The sequence below is a fragment of the Sebastes umbrosus genome, chromosome 13 (assembly GCF_015220745.1).
Source record: "Sebastes umbrosus isolate fSebUmb1 chromosome 13, fSebUmb1.pri, whole genome shotgun sequence".
Lineage (NCBI taxonomy): Eukaryota > Metazoa > Chordata > Actinopteri > Perciformes > Sebastidae > Sebastes > Sebastes umbrosus.
In genome coordinates this window covers 15,354,943-15,374,354 of record NC_051281.1, presented here as the reverse complement: position 1 = coordinate 15,374,354, position 19,412 = coordinate 15,354,943, and the positions used below count along the sequence as shown (strand labels likewise).

The 19,412-nt window shown below is 42.1% G+C and overlaps 1 protein-coding gene across 4 annotated transcripts in view; it reads left to right on the top strand.

Moving 5' to 3' along the window:
- Positions 1 to 19,412, top strand: part of lrp2a (low density lipoprotein receptor-related protein 2a) — a 60,899-nt gene that overhangs the window by 14,594 nt on the left and 26,893 nt on the right. For 2 of the 4 annotated variants that reach the window (XM_037790239.1, XM_037790236.1), the window contains exons 13-40: positions 338 to 544; positions 697 to 899; positions 2,119 to 2,259; positions 2,501 to 2,704; positions 3,282 to 3,474; positions 3,981 to 4,106; positions 4,779 to 4,909; positions 5,118 to 5,255; positions 5,343 to 5,624; positions 5,757 to 5,996; positions 6,663 to 6,782; positions 7,310 to 7,426; positions 7,529 to 7,909; positions 8,207 to 8,221; positions 9,322 to 9,570; positions 10,163 to 10,374; positions 10,500 to 10,684; positions 10,799 to 11,027; positions 11,162 to 11,339; positions 11,558 to 11,686; positions 12,541 to 12,707; positions 13,258 to 13,401; positions 13,566 to 13,675; positions 14,980 to 15,157; positions 15,250 to 15,463; positions 15,550 to 15,789; positions 15,993 to 16,181; positions 18,472 to 19,398. In XM_037790239.1, the coding sequence (XP_037646167.1) occupies positions 338 to 544; positions 697 to 899; positions 2,119 to 2,259; positions 2,501 to 2,704; positions 3,282 to 3,474; positions 3,981 to 4,106; positions 4,779 to 4,909; positions 5,118 to 5,255; positions 5,343 to 5,624; positions 5,757 to 5,996; positions 6,663 to 6,782; positions 7,310 to 7,426; positions 7,529 to 7,909; positions 8,207 to 8,221; positions 9,322 to 9,570; positions 10,163 to 10,374; positions 10,500 to 10,684; positions 10,799 to 11,027; positions 11,162 to 11,339; positions 11,558 to 11,686; positions 12,541 to 12,707; positions 13,258 to 13,401; positions 13,566 to 13,675; positions 14,980 to 15,157; positions 15,250 to 15,463; positions 15,550 to 15,789; positions 15,993 to 16,181; positions 18,472 to 19,398 (5,849 nt within the window). The remainder of the gene's footprint in view (positions 1 to 337; positions 545 to 696; positions 900 to 2,118; positions 2,260 to 2,500; positions 2,705 to 3,281; positions 3,475 to 3,980; positions 4,107 to 4,778; positions 4,910 to 5,117; positions 5,256 to 5,342; positions 5,625 to 5,756; positions 5,997 to 6,662; positions 6,783 to 7,309; positions 7,427 to 7,528; positions 7,910 to 8,206; positions 8,222 to 9,321; positions 9,571 to 10,162; positions 10,375 to 10,499; positions 10,685 to 10,798; positions 11,028 to 11,161; positions 11,340 to 11,557; positions 11,687 to 12,540; positions 12,708 to 13,257; positions 13,402 to 13,565; positions 13,676 to 14,979; positions 15,158 to 15,249; positions 15,464 to 15,549; positions 15,790 to 15,992; positions 16,182 to 18,471; positions 19,399 to 19,412) is intronic. The other 2 variants (XM_037790240.1, XM_037790238.1) reach the window with 1 other exon arrangement.

The following is a 19,412-nucleotide window of genomic DNA, read 5'->3' as shown; positions in this document are numbered from 1 at the left end:
AGATTGCCCTGGGTGGATTAGTGAGGAGCACTGTAAGTGATGACCCTCATTGTAATCCAATAGTATAGTTCAAAGGGGGAGGAGAGCCAGGTGGCTACAGATATATTGCTTATCGTAAATTAATGTACAGCTCTATGGTGAAATGCACAGCCACCCACCTGGAGACATAATGTGATGCTGTAGATGCTAGACTTAATTAACTAGAGGAAAGTCTCCTTTTTCTTCAGGGAATACATGTAATGTTATTTCCGTGATCCCAGCTGCACATAGCCGTCCTCATGTAATGATCCCACCCCAGAGAAAACTGGCAGATTAAACATTTAACCTCCTTTCACAGGTATATGTTCTTCTCAGATTGGGAGGCGGTGAATGGACAGCCAGGCCTGGAGCGTGCCTTCATGGACGGCACCAACCGCTATGGGATCATTGGGAGTAAACTGGGCTGGCCAGCTGGTATCACGCTAGACATCGAAGCCCAGCGCATCTACTGGGTTGACAGTCGCTATGATTACATTGAAACTGCCACGTATGATGGCCTTCATAGGTAAATATGTGTGTTTTTCCTAAAAAATAACACAGCATTTTAGTGAATTTACAACAACATAAAAGCAATTCTTTGAGGTAAACAAGTAGAAAGGTCCATGCATTTGTATTCTAATGTCATGTCAATCAATGTTCTCATCATGTTCTCAATAGAAAAACAGTGGTCCATGGAGGTGCTGTGATCCCACACCCATTTGGCATCAGTCTGTTTGAGCACAATGCCTATTTCACGGACTGGACCAAGATGGCCGTGATGAAAGCCAACAAGTTCACTGACACTAGTCCTGAAGTTGTTTACAGCACATCGCAGACTCCACACGGAGTAGCAGTGATACATCAGCTCAAACAGCCATATGGTAAGTCCCTTCCTTCTTCAGAGTGATGCAGCTCACAGTATAATGTCAATTTAAACAGATTTGCCATGTAAACTGCTAGTATTTCTAAAGGAAGTTTCACTGCAAAAATGCGAAATCTTACCAAATATATTTGTCTAATTACTCGTCAAAATATCTCATAACACTTAATATAAGATACAATCACCGAACAAGTACTGTAACATTTCAGTGAGACTTGTTTTTAGACAATGCATCTTGAATATCGTAAGTGAAAAGAATTACAGGCTTATTATGACACATAACACTTCTTAATACTAGTGAAATAAAGCTCAAAATTATTTTTGCCAGCTAATTTTAAGATGTCTTTTTATCTCGATTAGTCTTTTTTTTATGCTTCTTCACGCTAAATGATTTATTTCCAAGAAACGGTAAACACAAGATTTAAAGTGGCGCTTTTGTGTGATTCTTTGTGTAGAAAGTAATTTGGTTTTACTGTGAGATGTGATATTTTAATGTACATGATTGGGAATCATCAGCTTTTCACTAGCCAAACAACAAAAAGTGCAGTAGGGCACAAGTCTCCACAGCTAAAAGTCCAATTTTAAGGGCATTAAATGTTGTTTATATTCAATCATATTTAATAATTTTTTAACAGAAAGTTGCAGGTGTTTTCTCGTTAGTATTTCCGGGCCTGTGAAGCCATTTCACTCTATTATAGTGATTATGAATCATACAAATACTCAAAACAATCCCAAATAAGCAAAACAGCAGTGTCTAATTGGGGCACCTTGTTATGTTTCAGTTCCACATATTTGTAGGGCTGCTCCCTCTCTGTCGATTAGTCGACTCAACGGTTGTTTTGGTCTTTGTTGACTAAGATTTCTTTAGTTGATTAGTTATTTTTCATGATGAATGACTTATTTCCAAGAAATGTATGAGCTTATTTCTGGTAAACACAAGATTATGTTTGATTCTTTGTGGAGAAACTCAGTTTTACAGATCTGTCGATTAAATCAACTAATCTAATGAGCGTTAGTCGACAGCCCTACTAAATATTACATCTTATTTCAAGAAATTTTACCAAGTGAATGTTCACTTGTTCCATTGGCAGTTCTTTTGCTCATTACAAGCAAAAACGCCTTTTACTATTATTATTTTTTACTTATTTTTGAAGTAGCTTCTCATTAAATTCATATAACTTTGCCGGTTACTGTGATTTTGTTTTTGTTTTTGTCTCCAGTGCCGAACCCTTGTAGTGTAGACAGAGGTGGATGTGAGCAGATCTGTGTTCTGAGTCACAGGAGTGACAATGGAGGACTGGGTTACCGCTGCAAATGTCGCGTGGGCTACGACCTACATGCTGATGGCAAGCGATGTTTTGGTAAGAGAACATTTTTCTTATAACTGAAATGATTTGTTTCTCAGTATGTTTCCTTTAAAGTGTAAAATTAGACTTAACACCCTAAAGATGTAATCACCCGAAACTGACCTATATGGCATCCCGCGGTGGTTTCATCTAGCTTAACTCTTTCTTTTGTGCTATGATGTTTTTGTGAGGCTGAATATCTTTGGCATGAGTGACTATCTTGTTTCATTATGGTCTTCTGATTTCCTATCTTCAGCTGTGAGACAGTTTCTGCTGTTCTCCAGCCAACTGGCCGTGAGAGGGATCCCCTTTAACCTCTCCTCTCAGGAAGACATCATCCTGCCCGTCACTGGATCACCTTCCTACTTTGTCGGGGTGGATTTTAGCGCTGAAGACGATGCCATCTTCTTCTCAGACACGGCCAAAGATATCATCTATAAACAAAAAGTGGATGGGACTGGTGAGCATCTTGTTGGTCGCTTTAGCTGAATTGTTCAGAATATCCTGATCAAATTCACAGCATAAGGAAAGACATGTGTGTAGTATGAAAAACTATCAGCAGCTAATATGTTTCCAGTGTGTTCTCTGTGCTTACATCATTGGATCATTTCTTCCCTTGCAGAGAGCTCTACCATGTGATTCAGCCAGGCTTATACAGGGAGTTAAGGGAGTGCCTGATGGGGCCGACTGGTACTATGGGGGAGGGAGTGGACAGGAGTATGGACAGTGGAAAATGGATCATATAATCAACGTACATCTTAAACTAATGACCTGAAAATGAGTTGGACACACTAATAAAGAATGTTTTACCAAGCAGTTTTGATATTTAGTTTCAAAACTATCACCTAAGCTGTGGAAAGTAGTTCCTAATGCCCACGAGCACCACTGCTCTGATCAGTGATGTTGTTTTTGGAGCTGCTCTAGTTTTCTCTGTCCGGTCCACATGGGGAAAATGCAAGCTGACAGCCTATTTATTTAAATGTGTTCCTCTTTCATCTCTGTGTTAAACGGTGGTCTGACTGCTTTGATCTGCACAGGCAGGGAGGCGCTGGCAGCCAATAGAGTGGATGGAGTGGAGGACCTGGCTTACGATTGGATTTCAAAGAACCTCTACTGGACCGACCCGCGATACAGAAGCATATCTGTCATGAAGCTGGCTGATAAGTCCAGGAGAGCCATCATACGCAACCTCAACAACCCTCGGGCCATCGTGGTGCATCCTCCCATTGGGTAAATCAATATAAGACCAGAGAATTAATGTGGATGTTGTTCCTTTATGCAAAGTTTGGTATTTTTCTTATACTTTCTTATTAAAAAAAAGCACTTTTGAGGTTAGAAGGGATTCAGTGGGATTCAGACTACACATAGGAAGAGAGAAGTTTCTGCAATGCCAACCATGTATGTCTGGTAACAAATCTTATGATGTGTTCACTCATTCAAAAAAAGTCCTCAACCCGATAAAAGGAATCCCTATTTTGAACAAGCTGTTATTTCCAACAGCCTCAAAGTCATAAGGCCTCTGTGTCCAACAGCTCAGATTAGTTCAGCGTGAAGGGCAGTATTGTAGCGAACACTAAGAAGTTGGCTTAAACAGAAAAGCTCTATAATGTGGAAGTATCCAAAATAAAATCTAAATAAATAAGGTTTTGTCACCCAGACACAGCAGATGTTCCAAAATATTCAAGTTTTTGAATGAAATATGACTTTGACACTTGTTGTTTATTTGACTTGGACAGGTATATTTTTTGGACTGACTGGTACCGGCCAGCGAAGATTATGAGGGCTTGGGGTGACGGGTCACATGCCCTGTCTATTGTAAACACCACTCTTGGCTGGCCAAACGGCCTCGCTATTGACTGGAGGTGAGTCAAACAAGAACAGTCCCACAATACACCATTTCACCTTCAGTGCACTTAAAGAGGACCTATTATGCTAATATTCAGGTTCATACTTGTATTTTGGGTTTCTACTAGAACATGTTTACACGCTGTAATGTTCAAAAAACACTTTATTTTTCTCATACCGGCTGTGCTGCAGCACCTCTTTTAACCCTCTGTCTGAAACGCTCTGTTTGAGCTCCTGCCCAGTCTGCTCTGATTGGTCAGCTGGCCCACTGCTGTGGTCAACTGAACCAAACTGTACAGACTGTGCTCTAGCTCCGCTCTAACCAGCTTTGTTTGAGGGCGTACCAAACTAGCCGCTAGGCAGATATTATGCAAATGTGTTACTTGGTGACATCACCACATTACGGAAGATAAGGCAGGACTTCAAGCAAGGCGTTTCTGGCATTTCAGGAGCAGTGATTCTGTGGGGAAGAGTAACTCCCTTTGGCGTGGACTGTGGGCTTTGTAACTTCGCAGACCTTTTACAAGCAAAAAACCTGTATAACACACTAAAGGATAATAGGTCCTCTTTAAGATTGATTTAAATTTGTATTGTTTTACCCATAAATGATAGTTGCTATAGCACTGTTTTTTCTGATCATTCTCCTGACTTGTTTTAAACTCTCGCTCTCTGCTCTGATCTCCACCCAGCTCAATGCGTCTGTATTGGGTGGATGCCTTCTTTGACAAAATTGAACACAGCAATTTTGATGGACGAAACAGGATTTCTTTAGACCGCATAACCCAGATGTCCCACCCGTTTGGTCTCACCATCTTTGAAGGTAATAAGTCCTGACATGAACAACAAGTTGCCCATAAAGTCCCAGTACAGGATCATGTATTTCATCTAAATAAAGAGGGAGTTAATTGAACTGCGGTTTGCCATTCTTGCTTTAATGATGGTCATGTCAGAAGAGCAATTACTGTTACCAGGAGGTGATGAAAGATAAACTAACAGAGGTTTTGCTCGGTTGCCCCTGTCCCTCAAAGGCTACGCATATTTCACTGACTGGCGCCTGGGTGGCATTGTACGTGTGCGCAAGACCGACGGTGGGGAGATGGTCATTATCCGAAGAGGAATCAGCCACATCATGCATGTCAAGTCTTTCAACTCCAACTCTCAGATTGGTTAGTAGCTTTATTCACCACTCTTCTCACTCTGCATGCGTAGCTGAGGCTCACACTTGTCAGTCATCACTCCGCTCTCCTTCTCAGGCTCCAACCTCTGCAACAGGCAGACGAATCCTAACGGAGACTGCAGCCACTTCTGCTTCCCAGCCCCGGACTCACAGAGGGTGTGTGGCTGTCCGTACGGCATGAAGCTGCTGCCCAACCAGCAGACGTGTGTGGAGGACCCCTCCAATGAGCCCCCCACACTGCAGTGCGGAGCCAACTCCTTCTCCTGTGGCAACGGCAAATGTGTCCCAAACAGCTACAGATGCGATGGTGTTGACGACTGCCATGACAACAGTGACGAAGTCAACTGTGGAATTAACAGTAATGCTTTTTTTGTGAATCTAGTCTATTACACTGGCCCGACCTGACCAGAGTAAAAAACTATTTCTTGCCCCCTTTTTTTTTTATTCAATAATATAATATTTTAATCAAGATCATCATTTCTTTTTTCAGACACCACTTGCTCTCCCTCTGCGTTCACCTGTGCCAATAAGCACTGCGTGCCTGCAGGATGGCGCTGTGATGGGCACAATGACTGTTTTGATAACAGCGACGAGTACAACTGTCCTACGCAGGTGCCTGGAACGTGCCCCGCCAATCAGTTCACCTGCAGCAACCACCGCTGCATCCCACACACCTGGCGCTGTGACACTGACAACGACTGCGGGGACAGTTCAGATGAAGTTGACTGCCGTGAGTATCCCTTTAGATTCGAGTTTCTCAAAGTGTGAGGCGGGCCTCTCCAGGGGGGCTCCAAACAGTTTCAAGGGAGGCTCAGTGAATGGAAGTGAAAAGGAAGATCACATAGAATAGCCTAAGTGTGTGATTTGATTGAAGACATAGTTCAGAGATAGAGTAATTTTGGGGAATTTTACGTAGAACCCAGAAAGTCGTGGAAGGTCTAATTTTTTAGGTTAGGTTACAACCTGTTCACACAATAAAAAACAATTAAAAAACATTTATAGGTGTAAAAACATACATTTAATGTCTTTGAAATGAGTTTGAAATGCCTTGAAGTTAATATAATGCACAGATTATAAAAAACATAGAGATGAAAGCTGGTCAATAGGCTACTGGAGATAACTCACTTTTACTAGTATTATTTTTTAAATACCTTTAAGTTTATCCAGGATAATGTTGAATGCCCCACCTTTGTCCCAAATATGAAAAAGGGTTACTCAAAAAACAATTTATTTACACCGAATCTGCTGTGGACCCAATGGTACACAGTTACCATTAATCAGCTACTTCTGTTCCTCTAATAAGTTAAAATGATTTTAAACTTGTATGTGTTGACCAAGAAAGGGTAGCAGATTAGCCTGTAGACTCATATTGTTGTCTGACAATTCGTGTTGACAGATCTGAGCAGCACGTGCCATCCAGGACAGTTTCAATGTCCAGACCATCGTTGCATAGACCCCAACTATGTCTGTGATGGGGACAGGGACTGTGTGGACGGGGCGGACGAGCAGGGATGCAGTGAGTATCTCTCTGGATTACAGTTTTCCCTGGACACGCTCATAATCGCTGGTCTCATCTGGCGCTCACTTATAACAAATCAAGTCTTTTTACAAGTGCGTGATAAAATCTAATTTCATTTGGCTGGCATTTATAAAACTGATGAAACTATTCAGATCAGATCTATTTGCACCAGGTCTCATGACCATGTTGACATTCCTACAAACTGATAAATTGTAAACTTGCGTCAGCCCAGCTTCTTGCTTTGAGATATTGTGAATTGGAGCTTTATCAGCCATTTCCCCGTAAAGAATTTATTGATTTGTTCAGTCATTCATGCATTCATTCAGCAACTGTAAGTACCAGATAAACATGCTCAAGAAGCTGTAGAGGTCAATTGAATGCTCTGTAAATTTCAACAAGCATTTGCTAAGCCTCTTAGTTTATTGATCTCATTACTTAAGTTGCACAACAGTTGAGCTCAGCATGCATACAAAACTGCAGAAATATTGAATGTCAGGTTTAACATACTCAACTGGGTTTTTCAGTCTACAACTGCACTGTGAATGAGTTCAAGTGCTCCAGCGGTCACCAGTGTATCAACTCCTACTACCGATGTGATGGAGTCTTTGATTGCAGCGATCGCTCAGATGAACAAGGCTGTCGTAAGTATTTAATTAGAGCTTTTGGTCACTGGTCATGCATAATTATGTACAAAGTTGCTAATATATTAAAATTTGTGGTGTTTCCCTAATGTACCTCTGTAGCTACTAGGCCTCCAGGAATGTGCCACCATGAGAGTGAGTTCCAGTGTCAGTCAGACGGCAGCTGTGTACCGTCCACCTGGGAATGTGACGGTCATCCGGACTGCGAGGATGGCAGCGACGAACACCACGCCTGCCCACCTCGCACCTGCCCCTCCACACTCTTCCGCTGCGACAACGGAAACTGTGTGTTGCGCAGCTGGCTCTGTGATGGGGACAACGACTGCAGAGACATGAGCGACGAAAGAGACTGCCCGACGCCGCCTTTCCAATGTCCGAGCTGGCAGTGGCAGTGCCCAGGCCACAGTTTGTGCATCAACCTCACCACAGTGTGTGACAACACTCCCGACTGCCCAAACGGCGCTGACGAGTCTCCTCTCTGCAGTAAGTCTGCTTTCTTTGACAGACAGTTTTATTAAGTTTTCCGGCTTCCTCAAATTCAATTCAATTTTCACATGACACGACAAACAGGATCAAACACTCCGTTGATTTAGATTAACTTGACATTTTCTTCTAGTATTCTATAAATAAGGGCTTCATCCCACAGAAATTTTGTGTTTACTGTTATCTGTTTGTCTGTTGAGATTGTTGTTGTTAAAATCATGCATGTGTGTGATTTGACCTGTATTAACCTGAAAATTATCTGTGATCTTCCTTTCTTGCCTTTCTCACTACTTTCAGACGAGCCTTTGCCAGGTAGGAACAAACTCTCAATCATTGGTAGAAATGCTGCAAGTAGTTTTGATTAATTTTCAACAAACACAGTATCTTTATTAACTATTTTAATATTCGTAGATTTGTTTCAAAAACATAATCAAAAAAAGAATTGTTGTAAGTAGAGTGTGTGGTAAATATAACAATAATTTTCCACAGATATGCATAAAAATAGTTCTGGCTCAGAGTAGCACTTCTAAAGACACTTACTGAAGTAGGTAGTGCTTTGTTGTTCATTAATTATCATTGGAACATGCACAACAATTGCATAACTTGGTAGATTTTGTTTTTATGTTGTATGAGTTATCATTTACTTGGTTTAATTTCCAGAGGTGTGGACTCGAGTCACATGACTTGGACACGAGTCAGACCCGAGTCACAAATTTGATGACTTTAGACTCGACTTGACAAAATAAAAAAAGACTTGACTTGGACTTTAACACCAAACCCAAAGATTAAAAAGTACCCTATGTTATTTAAAAAGTGTGCCACGAAGAAGATGCCCGGTACCAGAGGTAACTCAACAATGTTGGAGATGTTGGGTTTATTATTTACTTTTTGAGAGACCCTTTATTGATTTGTTTGGGAAGAGGATTTACTCATGGGGGAAAAAAATTAAGTGAACAAACTTGTCAAATTAATTTCTATCTTTTGTTGTTTATTGCTGAATCCCCGAAAAGTGGTGTATTTTTGTTTTTGGTGAATATTATTGGGACTTGCATTTGATTATCTTACACTAAATTCCTCAGATCCACTGTGTTTGAACCGATCCGACAGCATCCAATCAAGTTGCAGGAGAAAACCATGAAGAACTAATGTTACGATACTGAGCGCGAGTTGGTGTCAGTTACTCAGTTGTTAAAATGGCATTACATTTGGTGAAGAGCGCATTATGACTTGTTTAGGGCTTGAAACTCAAAGTTCAGGACCAGGAACTTGACTTGGGACTTGTCAGTCTTGACTTGGGAATTGAGTGCAAAGACTTAAGACTTACATGTGACTTGCAAACCAATGACTTGGTCCCACCTCTGTCAATTTCCATTTTTGGGTTCTAAATAGTGTTTTCTCTGTTTTCAACTCAGATCAGGAGAGCTGTTCTGACAACAACGCCGGATGCACCCATGGTTGTATTCAAGGGCCGTTTGGTGCCCAGTGCACGTGCCCTGTGGGCTATCAACTGAGTAACGACTCCAAAACCTGTGAGGATGTAGATGAGTGTAATCCCCCTGGACTTTGTAGCCAGCACTGCTTTAATGAGAGAGGCTTTTTCCGCTGCCACTGCCAGGATGGTTACACTCTCGAAGCGGACCAGCGGACCTGCAAGGCCTCAGGTGAGGAGGGATGTGACTTAAACCTTCTGTGCATGGAACGTATTGCTCCCCTGGTAGTTGTAAATAACAAACTATAATTTCATAATGCAGTAGAATAGGAAATAGGCCAGTTATCAGTCCTACAGTGACATGGTTGTTAAGAGCTTTCTCCACAGTGCCGCATGTTGGGCAGGAATGGGCTGTTATTAAGGGGGAACTCGGCCGCCAGACTGCGAGACTGACACACACCGTCTTTCTTCTCCCATGTCTCTCCTTGCTGCTCTGATTTCTTTAGATAAGACAAATAACATATATGTCACTCACTGGCCATCACTGGTGTAATTAGATAATAATCACCAACAAAGGGCTGTTTATGGGGAGCGTGCCTGACATGAGCTCCTCTTCCACACAGATAACCTGCTGAAAGACTTTGCAATACAAAAGGTCATTATTTGGGACAAAAGTGCATTCCCCGAGGATCGCCATTTGAGTCGGGTCTAGTTAACAGGCCTGTCGTATAGTTGTGGCTGACATGCAAAAGCTGATAAGTGCTCTTATTAGCATGAGAATGGACATGAAAAATAGGTAACAGAGATTTGATGTCTGTTTGCAGATTCTCGTCAGGCGTTCCTGTTAGTGGCCAGTCGAAATCAGATTGTGCAGGATGACATAACCGCTCAGCCCAATGTGGTGCGCTCACTAGTTCGAGACGGACGCAACATTGTGGCCCTAGATTTCGACTCGGTTGCCGACCGCGTGTACTGGTCCGACACGAGCCAGGACAGAATCTGGAGTGCTAACAAAAATGGCAGTGACAGAACTGTGGTGAGTTGTTCCTTCTTGTCACCACAGACATATTGCTCTAAAATAGTTTGTGTTTATTCCCAGCTTTAGTTTAATTTTTTAATAAAGTTAACATATTTAACTAAGAATGAGTATCTTGTGGACAGATATTTGACAGTGGAGTGACTGTAACAGAGAGCCTTGCTGTGGACTGGGTGGGCAGGAACCTATACTGGACCGACTACGTCTTGGAGACTATTGAAGTGTCTAAACTGGATGGCACCCACCGAACCGTATTAGTCAGTGAAAATGTCACCAACCCCCGAGCCCTGGTGCTGGACCCAAGGGACAGGTCAGTGACATACTTAAGAAACAAGTTTGTTTTAAATCTGTGTGTCTTTAGTACATGTTATGGTCTGCTTGTCATTATCAACGCAGTTGGCGTTAAAAGACATTTGTTTTGCAGCGCTCACCTGATGTTCTGGACCGACTGGGGGAGGAACCCCCGCATTGAGAAGGCCAGCATGGACGGGAAACTGAGGACTGTTATCATAAGCAACAAGCTGTACTGGCCCAATGGTCTAACCATAGACTATCCAAACAATCTGTTGTACTTTGCTGATGCCTACTTGGATTTCATCGACTACTGCGACTATAACGGCAACAACAGGAAGCAAGTGCTGGCCAGTGACCTGGTGAGTGTGTGAGAAGGAATTATCTGTAGAGATCTGATCTATGTTGATAATCTAAAAGCAAACACATTCAACTTCCTATCGAATAGCATGTGTAAGACGCACTTTTTTTTTCTTTTGCTACTCTCTGTGAAAAGGTACTGCAACATCCCCACGCAATTACCATTTTTGAGGATTTTGTGTATTGGACCGACAGATACATCAACCGTGTGATGCGAGCCCATAAGTGGCACGGGGAGAACCAGACAGTGATGCTTTTCAACCTCCCTCAGCCCATGGGTCTGGTGGCAGTGCACCCAGCCAGGCAGCCGGCAGGTATGGCAAAGATATTTCACATCAACAAATCTCTGTTGCGTCCCTATTAGCTGATATGTTGGTCTCCTGAATTGGTTTGGTTCTTCTTGTATATTGATAATGAAGCCAATATGCAGCAGGTCCACTGTTTTTGTAAATTCAGAATGATCCTAGAGATCCTGTGAAGATTACTGTTGACTCTTTGTGCACGTGTGTTTTTGTGTGCATGTGTGCTTTAGGTGTAAACCACTGCTTGAGGAGTCCCTGCACTCACATCTGCCTGCTCTCCGCCGTGGGACCGAGGTACTACTCGTGTGCCTGCCCCTCAGGCTGGACACTGGCAGCAGACCAAATCACCTGCACCAGAGGTATGCATCCTGCCAAATGGAGGAAAACACTCATCACTCAGTTTGATGAAAAAGGAAGTCGGGTCAGATGCAGTTGATAAGTTGTTGTACTCATAAGGTATTCCTCTTAGCTGAGGTTACAGTTGTAAAAAAGCAACCCTGTTATTGTGGAAATGCTGCATGCTTTATCTCAATGTTGGTAAGAGAAGAAACACTATTCGTATCATAGATCGATCCAGGTCCTTGTCAACAGTCTCCCATTTAGATTCTCTTGTAAACTGCTCTTCCAGTCAGAAATATTAAGAATCATACAAGCATGTCTTTCAAGGTCTTAAGGAGACAAGGGACCTTTAATTCAAAGTCCAAGGAGTCTCCTTCAGGTCAACAGCTTAACTCATCTCAGGTTTCAGCCCATTCAAGCCAAGCAGAACACAGTCTGCCCCTGAGGCCAACGATTATCCAAGAATGAAAATGCCCCACAACCATTCATTGATTCTAATCTCTGATGACAAAGCAAATCAGAATGTTGAAACAACTTTCACCAGTCAATCCTCTTTATAGATAAAGGCCTGTTAGCTATTTTGCACCAGGTATCATACACTGAAAGCAACTTTTAGATTTGGATTACCACGGGCTAAATCCACATCCAGGAAACATGGTTTCCTAGCTCTGTTTTAGACTTTGTTACGTAACTTTTAAAGTCCTAAGTAATTCACAGCCTTGAGGAAAATTCTAGTTTTAGGGTAGGAGTATTTTGTTCACAAATTAGAAGTCACAATGACGTAGCTTTTGTTTGTTGTTTTACTGTAGGAGGAGTTTGTAAATGTATTCTTAGTCACTGTTTTAATCACTGCTTTTATAATTTTTACTTGTAGTTGAGGATCCTTTCCTGGTGGTCGTGAGAGACAGCATCATCTATGGCATTTCCTTGAACCCAGATGAAAAGAGTAATAATGCTATGGTCCCAATTGCTGGGCTTCAGAACGGCTACGATGTTGACTTTGATGACAACGAACAGACCATCTACTGGGTGGAGCACCCGGTGAGTTAGAAAATACGTCATTGTCTACAGATAGAAATCTGTCTTTGGTTTGCATGTGCAAAATTTTATATCAAAAAGGGTACATTAAAACACAACATATCACATCCAGACAGGACACATTAAAAAATGTACATAAAAACACAATGCACAATAGAAGCTACGTTAAAAGGAGCACCAACACGATGGCGAGGACTGAATCAAGGTTAAATAAATAGATATTAAATGCTGTGTGCTGAGGTAGCAGGCTCGCTTCAGAAAGTAGCTCTCCTTGCTAATTAAAATATTTCATGGCAAAAGGACAAAAAGCATTTTACAGATGTTTTTCTTTGCACAGGGGACTCTGTAAATTTGCCTGTGGTAATGTCATGTTACTGTCATGTCACAGTTCACTTCAGAACATAGTTGTCCTCTAAAGACAACTTTGAGATTGGGTTGATGGTAAAAATACACAATAAAAACTAATTTAAACATGCTGGGAATACACAACACAAGATTCACTCGACATATCTAGCAGTGGTTGAGATGAACCTGTCTTTCCTTTGTCCACCAGGGTGAGATCCACAGGGTGAAGTCAGACGGGACTAACAGGACAGAGTTCGCCCCTGCTGCCATCCTTGGCTCCCCTGTCGGCCTGGCCTTGGACTGGATCACAGAGAACTTGTACTACACCAACCCATCTACACAGTCTATTGAGGTAAGACAAATAATACTAAGTCCTGTTGTTGTTTTTTCATTATTACTGTCTTTAACTTTAGCTAAGATTAATATTTCTTTGTAATAGGAAAACAGAAGATAAGTGTGAATAAGGGCAGTGTATCAACACAATAATTGCACCTGTTTGTGTTTGTGCTCGGCCAGGTCTTGAAGTTGAGGGGGGAGGTACAGTACAGGAAAACTCTAATCACAAATAACGGCTCTCCAACCGGTGCTGGCAGTCCTGTTGGCATCGCAGTGGACCCAGCACGTGGGTAAGCCCCATTTAACACAGTCCTGGCACGGCCACTCATCCCCACAGCTACTGAGCTCTAACAGCCTCCTCATCGCCATCTGCTCTGCCTCGAGAGAGAGAGAGCTCAAACCAGTGTTACTGAATACCATGCCGCACACTCAAAAGCCCAGCGACGCACAATAGAGTACAATCAAGAAACAATAAAGACATTTCTAAGCCGTCTCTTCTCACTCTAAAATAAAAACACTGCAACACTGATTTTGGGTATATGAGCAAAATCAGTGTTGCAAGAATTTCATACTTCAACTCAGGTATGATTTTGTCCTCTATTGTATTTTACTACTTTGTCTATTTGTGTCTGTAGATTTCTCCTAAATTCAACAAAAATTAGCATTAGACAATGCCTCATTTGCCTATTTAAACATAACATTTCAGTGAACTTGTAATATACAAAATAATTGTCTTAAGGTAAGTAATCAACGGGGAAGTTTCATGGTGATATCTATTAATTTTTTTTATTTATTAATATTTTTTTTTACCCTATTCACATGTAGTGTCTTCAAAATGTATGGAATTTTACAATCCATATCTTTAAAGTATGTTTTCTTAAACTGAGTTTTTTCTCACTCTGAGCCAGAAATCTCCACTTCAGTAGCACGTACATCCACCAAACCTTCCAGTTTCATTCCTCTCTAGATTCTGAAGGTGTTTACTGAGGGGTTTGTTCATATATCATTCACAGCCTGATTTATACATCATTTTATTAATTAAAAACATGGCGAAAATGTTTTTTTTTTTTATGGCTGTTGACTGTATTTTCTGATTTATGGAGTGATAAAAAGAGATATCCAAAAACCCCCTCTGTAAAAACCTTCGACTCTAATATGTCAACAAAATGAAACAAGAATTTTGAACCTGGCTTTATCCAATGTTCACAAATTTGTTAAGATAAAGCCTCATTTGCATATTTAAACATACATTTTCAGAAAACTTGTAATACAAAACATATTTGTCTTAATGTAAGTAATTACTGGGGAAGTGTCACGGTGATATCTATCAATTAATTTTTTTTATCCTATTCACCTGGAGTATCTCGTCTTAATAAAAACCTTTGATAGTCCAGTGAACAAACTCAGAAAGTGTCCTTTCATTAAACTAAATACAAGGCTGATATTCTGAGTCCCTAAAAAGTAAGGTAAATATTTTTTATCTTGGTGGTTTGACTTTAAAATGTACTTAAGGCTATTCAAAATGAATAAGCAAATAGATCCATGACATGTCTGATACACAAACCTTATCCTCCATTCTTGAATGTCTTCTAAGCAAACTGTACTGGACCGACCAGGGAACAGAGAGCGGCATCCCTGCCAAGGTGGCATCTGCAGACATGGATGGCTTAAACCCTGTCACCTTGTTCACCAACAACCTTGATCACATCGAGTTCCTCACTGTGGACATCCAAGAGAACAAGCTGTACTGGGCCGTTACAAGCACCGGCATGGTGGGTCGTCACTCTCTTAGCTTGTTCTCACAAACATAATATTATATGCAACTTTATGTAAATCTTGGTAATTGTGCACGTGATCTCCACAGATTGAGCGCGGTGATCCAGATGGGAGTAACCGCATCACCATAGTGACGGGCCTGTCTCACCCCTGGGGTGTGGCTGTCTATCAAAACTACCTCTACTTCACCGACCGCAACTTTGAGGTCATAGAGCGTGTGGACAAGTCCACGGGCGCCAACAGGGTTGTGCTGCGAGACAACGTCGCTGGACTCAGAGTCCTGAAAGTGCATTATCGAGAGAGTGAGTAACACAAGAAGACATCACCATCCTCATTCACTGCTGTCTTTTCTTTTGTTTATCAGGCTGTATTCTCTCCACACACTCAGCCTCTGCAGGTACATCCAATGGCTGCACCAACAACATGGGAGTGTGTGAGCAGCTCTGCCTGCCTCGGACGCAGGGTCTCTTTTCCTGCGCATGTGCCACAGGTTTTAACCTTAACGCTGACAACAGGACCTGCGCTCCCTACCAGTCCTACGTCGTCATCTCTACTCTGTCTGCAATCAAAGGCTTCAGTCTGGAAGGAGCAGACCACTCTGAGGCCATGGTGCCTGTGGCTGGGAGAGGTCAGTGATTCTCATAAATGACTTTCTACTGTATGCTACATATGATATTTGAGATTAAAAACAAAAAGTTGATTAAATTAAAGTCTGGAAATAAAAGTAGAATAATAAAGAGACAGAGTAACTGAATATCAAATATTCATGATGTGGTAATTGTGTTTGAAGCAACAATAATGGCCTCTAATTCCTGGCTTATCCTCCCGCAGGCCGTAATGCTTTACACATCGATGTCCACATGGCCTCTGGTTTCATCTATTGGTGCGACTTCAGCAGCACCGTGGCGTCCCAAAACGGGGTCAGACGGATCAAGCCAGATGGCTCAGGATTACATAGTGTAGTAACATCTGGAATAGGACGCAACGGGATACGAGGCATTGCTGTGGACTGGGCTGCAGGTATGTGATGTTGTGCCAGATCACAAATGTGTTTGTTATGTTTAACCACATAATGTAAGTAGCGTGCAATGAAGTCAGTAAACTAAACTGTTATTTTAGGAGCTTTGTTATACATCCATTCAGTGCCACCTCTAAATTTCACATAAGTCATATATTTGTATCCATGTGAAGTACTTCCACAACACTTTAGATGCAGGTTAAAGAGGACTTGTTATGGAGGTAATGTTTCTATTCAAAGTTCACCACAACCTCATATTCCCACAGCGCTGAAGAATTTAATTTGATCTGAGTAACCAAAAGTAAAAGTTAAAACCAAAAGACAATGGTGACCCGTTGTAACTTGCTGTATGACACATGCCTCAGGCAGCAGATTGCCTGGCAGAGTCAATGTTTATAATGCTGCACTCACAGAACAAGGAGATCAGTCACACACAGGTGAAAGGAAAGACGATTTAATCAGCTAGTTTTGGAAAAACAGAGACAGCTGCAGGCAGGGCAATCTGTTTCCTTGTTACTCGTTCATAATTGCATCACTATAACTGAAGGCATAACGGAAAATCTGTTGTGTTTTAAAGGGATAGTGTGGGTGTTTTAAAGTGGGGTTGTATGAGGTACTTCCATAGTAGGTGTATTACCTACAGATTACGGTCGGCACGCTTCCAGCATCGAGATACAGACAGGGGTACCGACACCGAAGCAAAGCAATGTACTGCTGTGGACGAGGACGGCAGAAAAACGTATTTTAGCCGCCTAAAACAAAGGCTCACATCAAAAAATGTATATCCATTTAAGTGTACGTTATATTAAGAATATTTTCTGACGCTGAACTGAACTGAAAGTGAAACATATCTATACTGTTTTTGTCCTCTGAGCCTGCTGGCTTTGGAGAGAGCATAGATATATTTCACTTCAGTTCAGAAGGAAAGGGCTGTCTGACAGCAAGATAAAGTGGTGAAAATATATTCTAAATATAGCGTACACTTAAACAGATATTGATTTTTCTAAAAAAAAATTGTTTTTCTGCCGGTCCGTCCACAGCACTGTATTGCTTTGCTCCAGTGCCGGTACTCCTGTCTGTTTCTCAATATATAATATATAAGTAATACACCTAGTATAGATAATTTCCATGTGTTTTTTGTTAATTCTACCACATTTAATATTGTAATTCTGTGCTTATATTCAATATCTTTTTACCTCGCTGACATATTACTTTTGCATCTGCAACAACCTCATATTCCCACAGCGCTGAAGACTTTAATTTGATCCGAGTAACCAAAAGTAAAAGTAACCAAAAGTAAAAGTAAAAACCAAAAGACGTTGGTGACCCGTTGTAACTTGCTGTATGACACATGCCTCAGGCAGCAGATTGCCTGGCAGAGTCAATGTTTATAATGCTGCACTCACAGAACAAGGAGATCAGTCACACACAGGTGAAAGGAAAGACGATTTAATCAGTTAGTTTTGGGAAAACAGAGACAGCTGCAGGCAGGGCAATCTGTTTCCTTGTTACTCGTTCATAATTGCATCACTATAACGAAGGCATAACGGAAAATCTGTTGTGTTTTAAAGGGATAGTGTGGGTGTTTTAAAGTGGGGTTGTATGAGGTACTTCCATAGTAGGTGTATTACCTACAGATTACGGTCGGCACACTTCCAGCATCGAGATACAGACAGGGGTACCGACACCGAAGCAAAGCAATGTACTGCTGTGGACGAGGACGGCAGAAAAACTTATTTTAGCCGCCTGAAATAAAGGCTCACATCAAAAAATGTATATCCATTTAAGTGTACGTTATATTAAGAATATTTTCTGACGCTGAACTGAACTGAAAGTGAAACATATCTATACTGTTTTTGTCATCTGAGCCTGCTGGCTTTGGAGAGAGCATAGATAGATTTCACTTCAGTTCAGAAGGAAAGGGCTGTCTGACGGCAAGATAAAGTGGTGAAAATATATTCTAAATATAGCGTACACTTAAACAGATATCGATTTTTTTAGAAAAAATATGTTTTTCTGCCAGTCCGTCCACAGCACTGTGTTGCTTTGCTCCGGTGCCGGTACTCCTATCTGTTTCTCAATATATAATATATAAGTAATACACCTAATGTGGATAAGTTCCTCATACAACCCCACTTCAAAATACCCAAACTATCCCTTTAATAACACCACCATAATGTCAGCTAGTAGCATTTTTGCTTTAATTGTGAACTATCCCACTTACTAGTTTGTGACTGATGACCTCATGCTCTCAAGACTTTAAACACTGGGTTTACTGGATTCTCTCCTCAGGAAACCTGTATTTCACCAACGCCTTCCTGACTGAGACATACGTGGAGGTGCTCCGCCTGAACACCACTTTCCGCAGGGTGCTGCTGAAGACCCAGGTGGACATGCCACGCCACATCGTGGTGGACCCCAGAAACAGATATTTGTTCTGGGCTGATTACGGTCAGAACCCCAAAATTGAGCGAGCACGCTTGGACGGCACCAACCGCACAATCTTAGTGTCATCGGGGATTATTACTCCACGAGGTCTTGCTTTGGACTTGCAAACTGGCTACGTCTACTGGGTGGATGACTCCCTGGATATGATCGCCCGTGTCAACCCTCAAGGAGGGGAGACGGAGATAGTCAGGTATGGCAGCCGCTACCCGACTCCTTATGGAATCGCAGTGTTTGAGGGTAGCATCATTTGGGTGGACAGAAACCTCAAGAAGGTGTTCCAAGCGAGCAAACTGCCCGGCAGCACAGAGCAGCCTGCTGTCATCAGAGACAATGTCAACATGCTGAGAGACGTCACCATTTTTGACCAGCGCACCCAGCCCACCACTGTCCAGGAGCTGAACTACAACCCCTGCAGAGAAGCTAATGGAGGCTGCGCCCACTTCTGCTTCGCCCTCCCAGCTTCTGGCACAGGTAACAAGAAATGCAGCTGCGCTTTTGGGAATCTTGCAGCAGATAACGAGAGCTGCGTGGTGTCGAGGGATGATTATCTAATCTACACGACCGAGAGCACCGTGCGCAGCCTGCGCCTCGACCCCGAGGACCACGCGTTGCCCTTCCCTGTGGTCAATGTACCACGAACTTCAGTGGCGCTGGATTTTGACCTCACAGACAGGCGGATCTACTTCACACAGAGCTCAGGCACAGGAGCGAGCAAGATCAGCTACATCAGCCTGTCCTCTCCAACCTCAGCCCCTGTAGTGGTGGCTTCAGGTAGGTTCTGCACT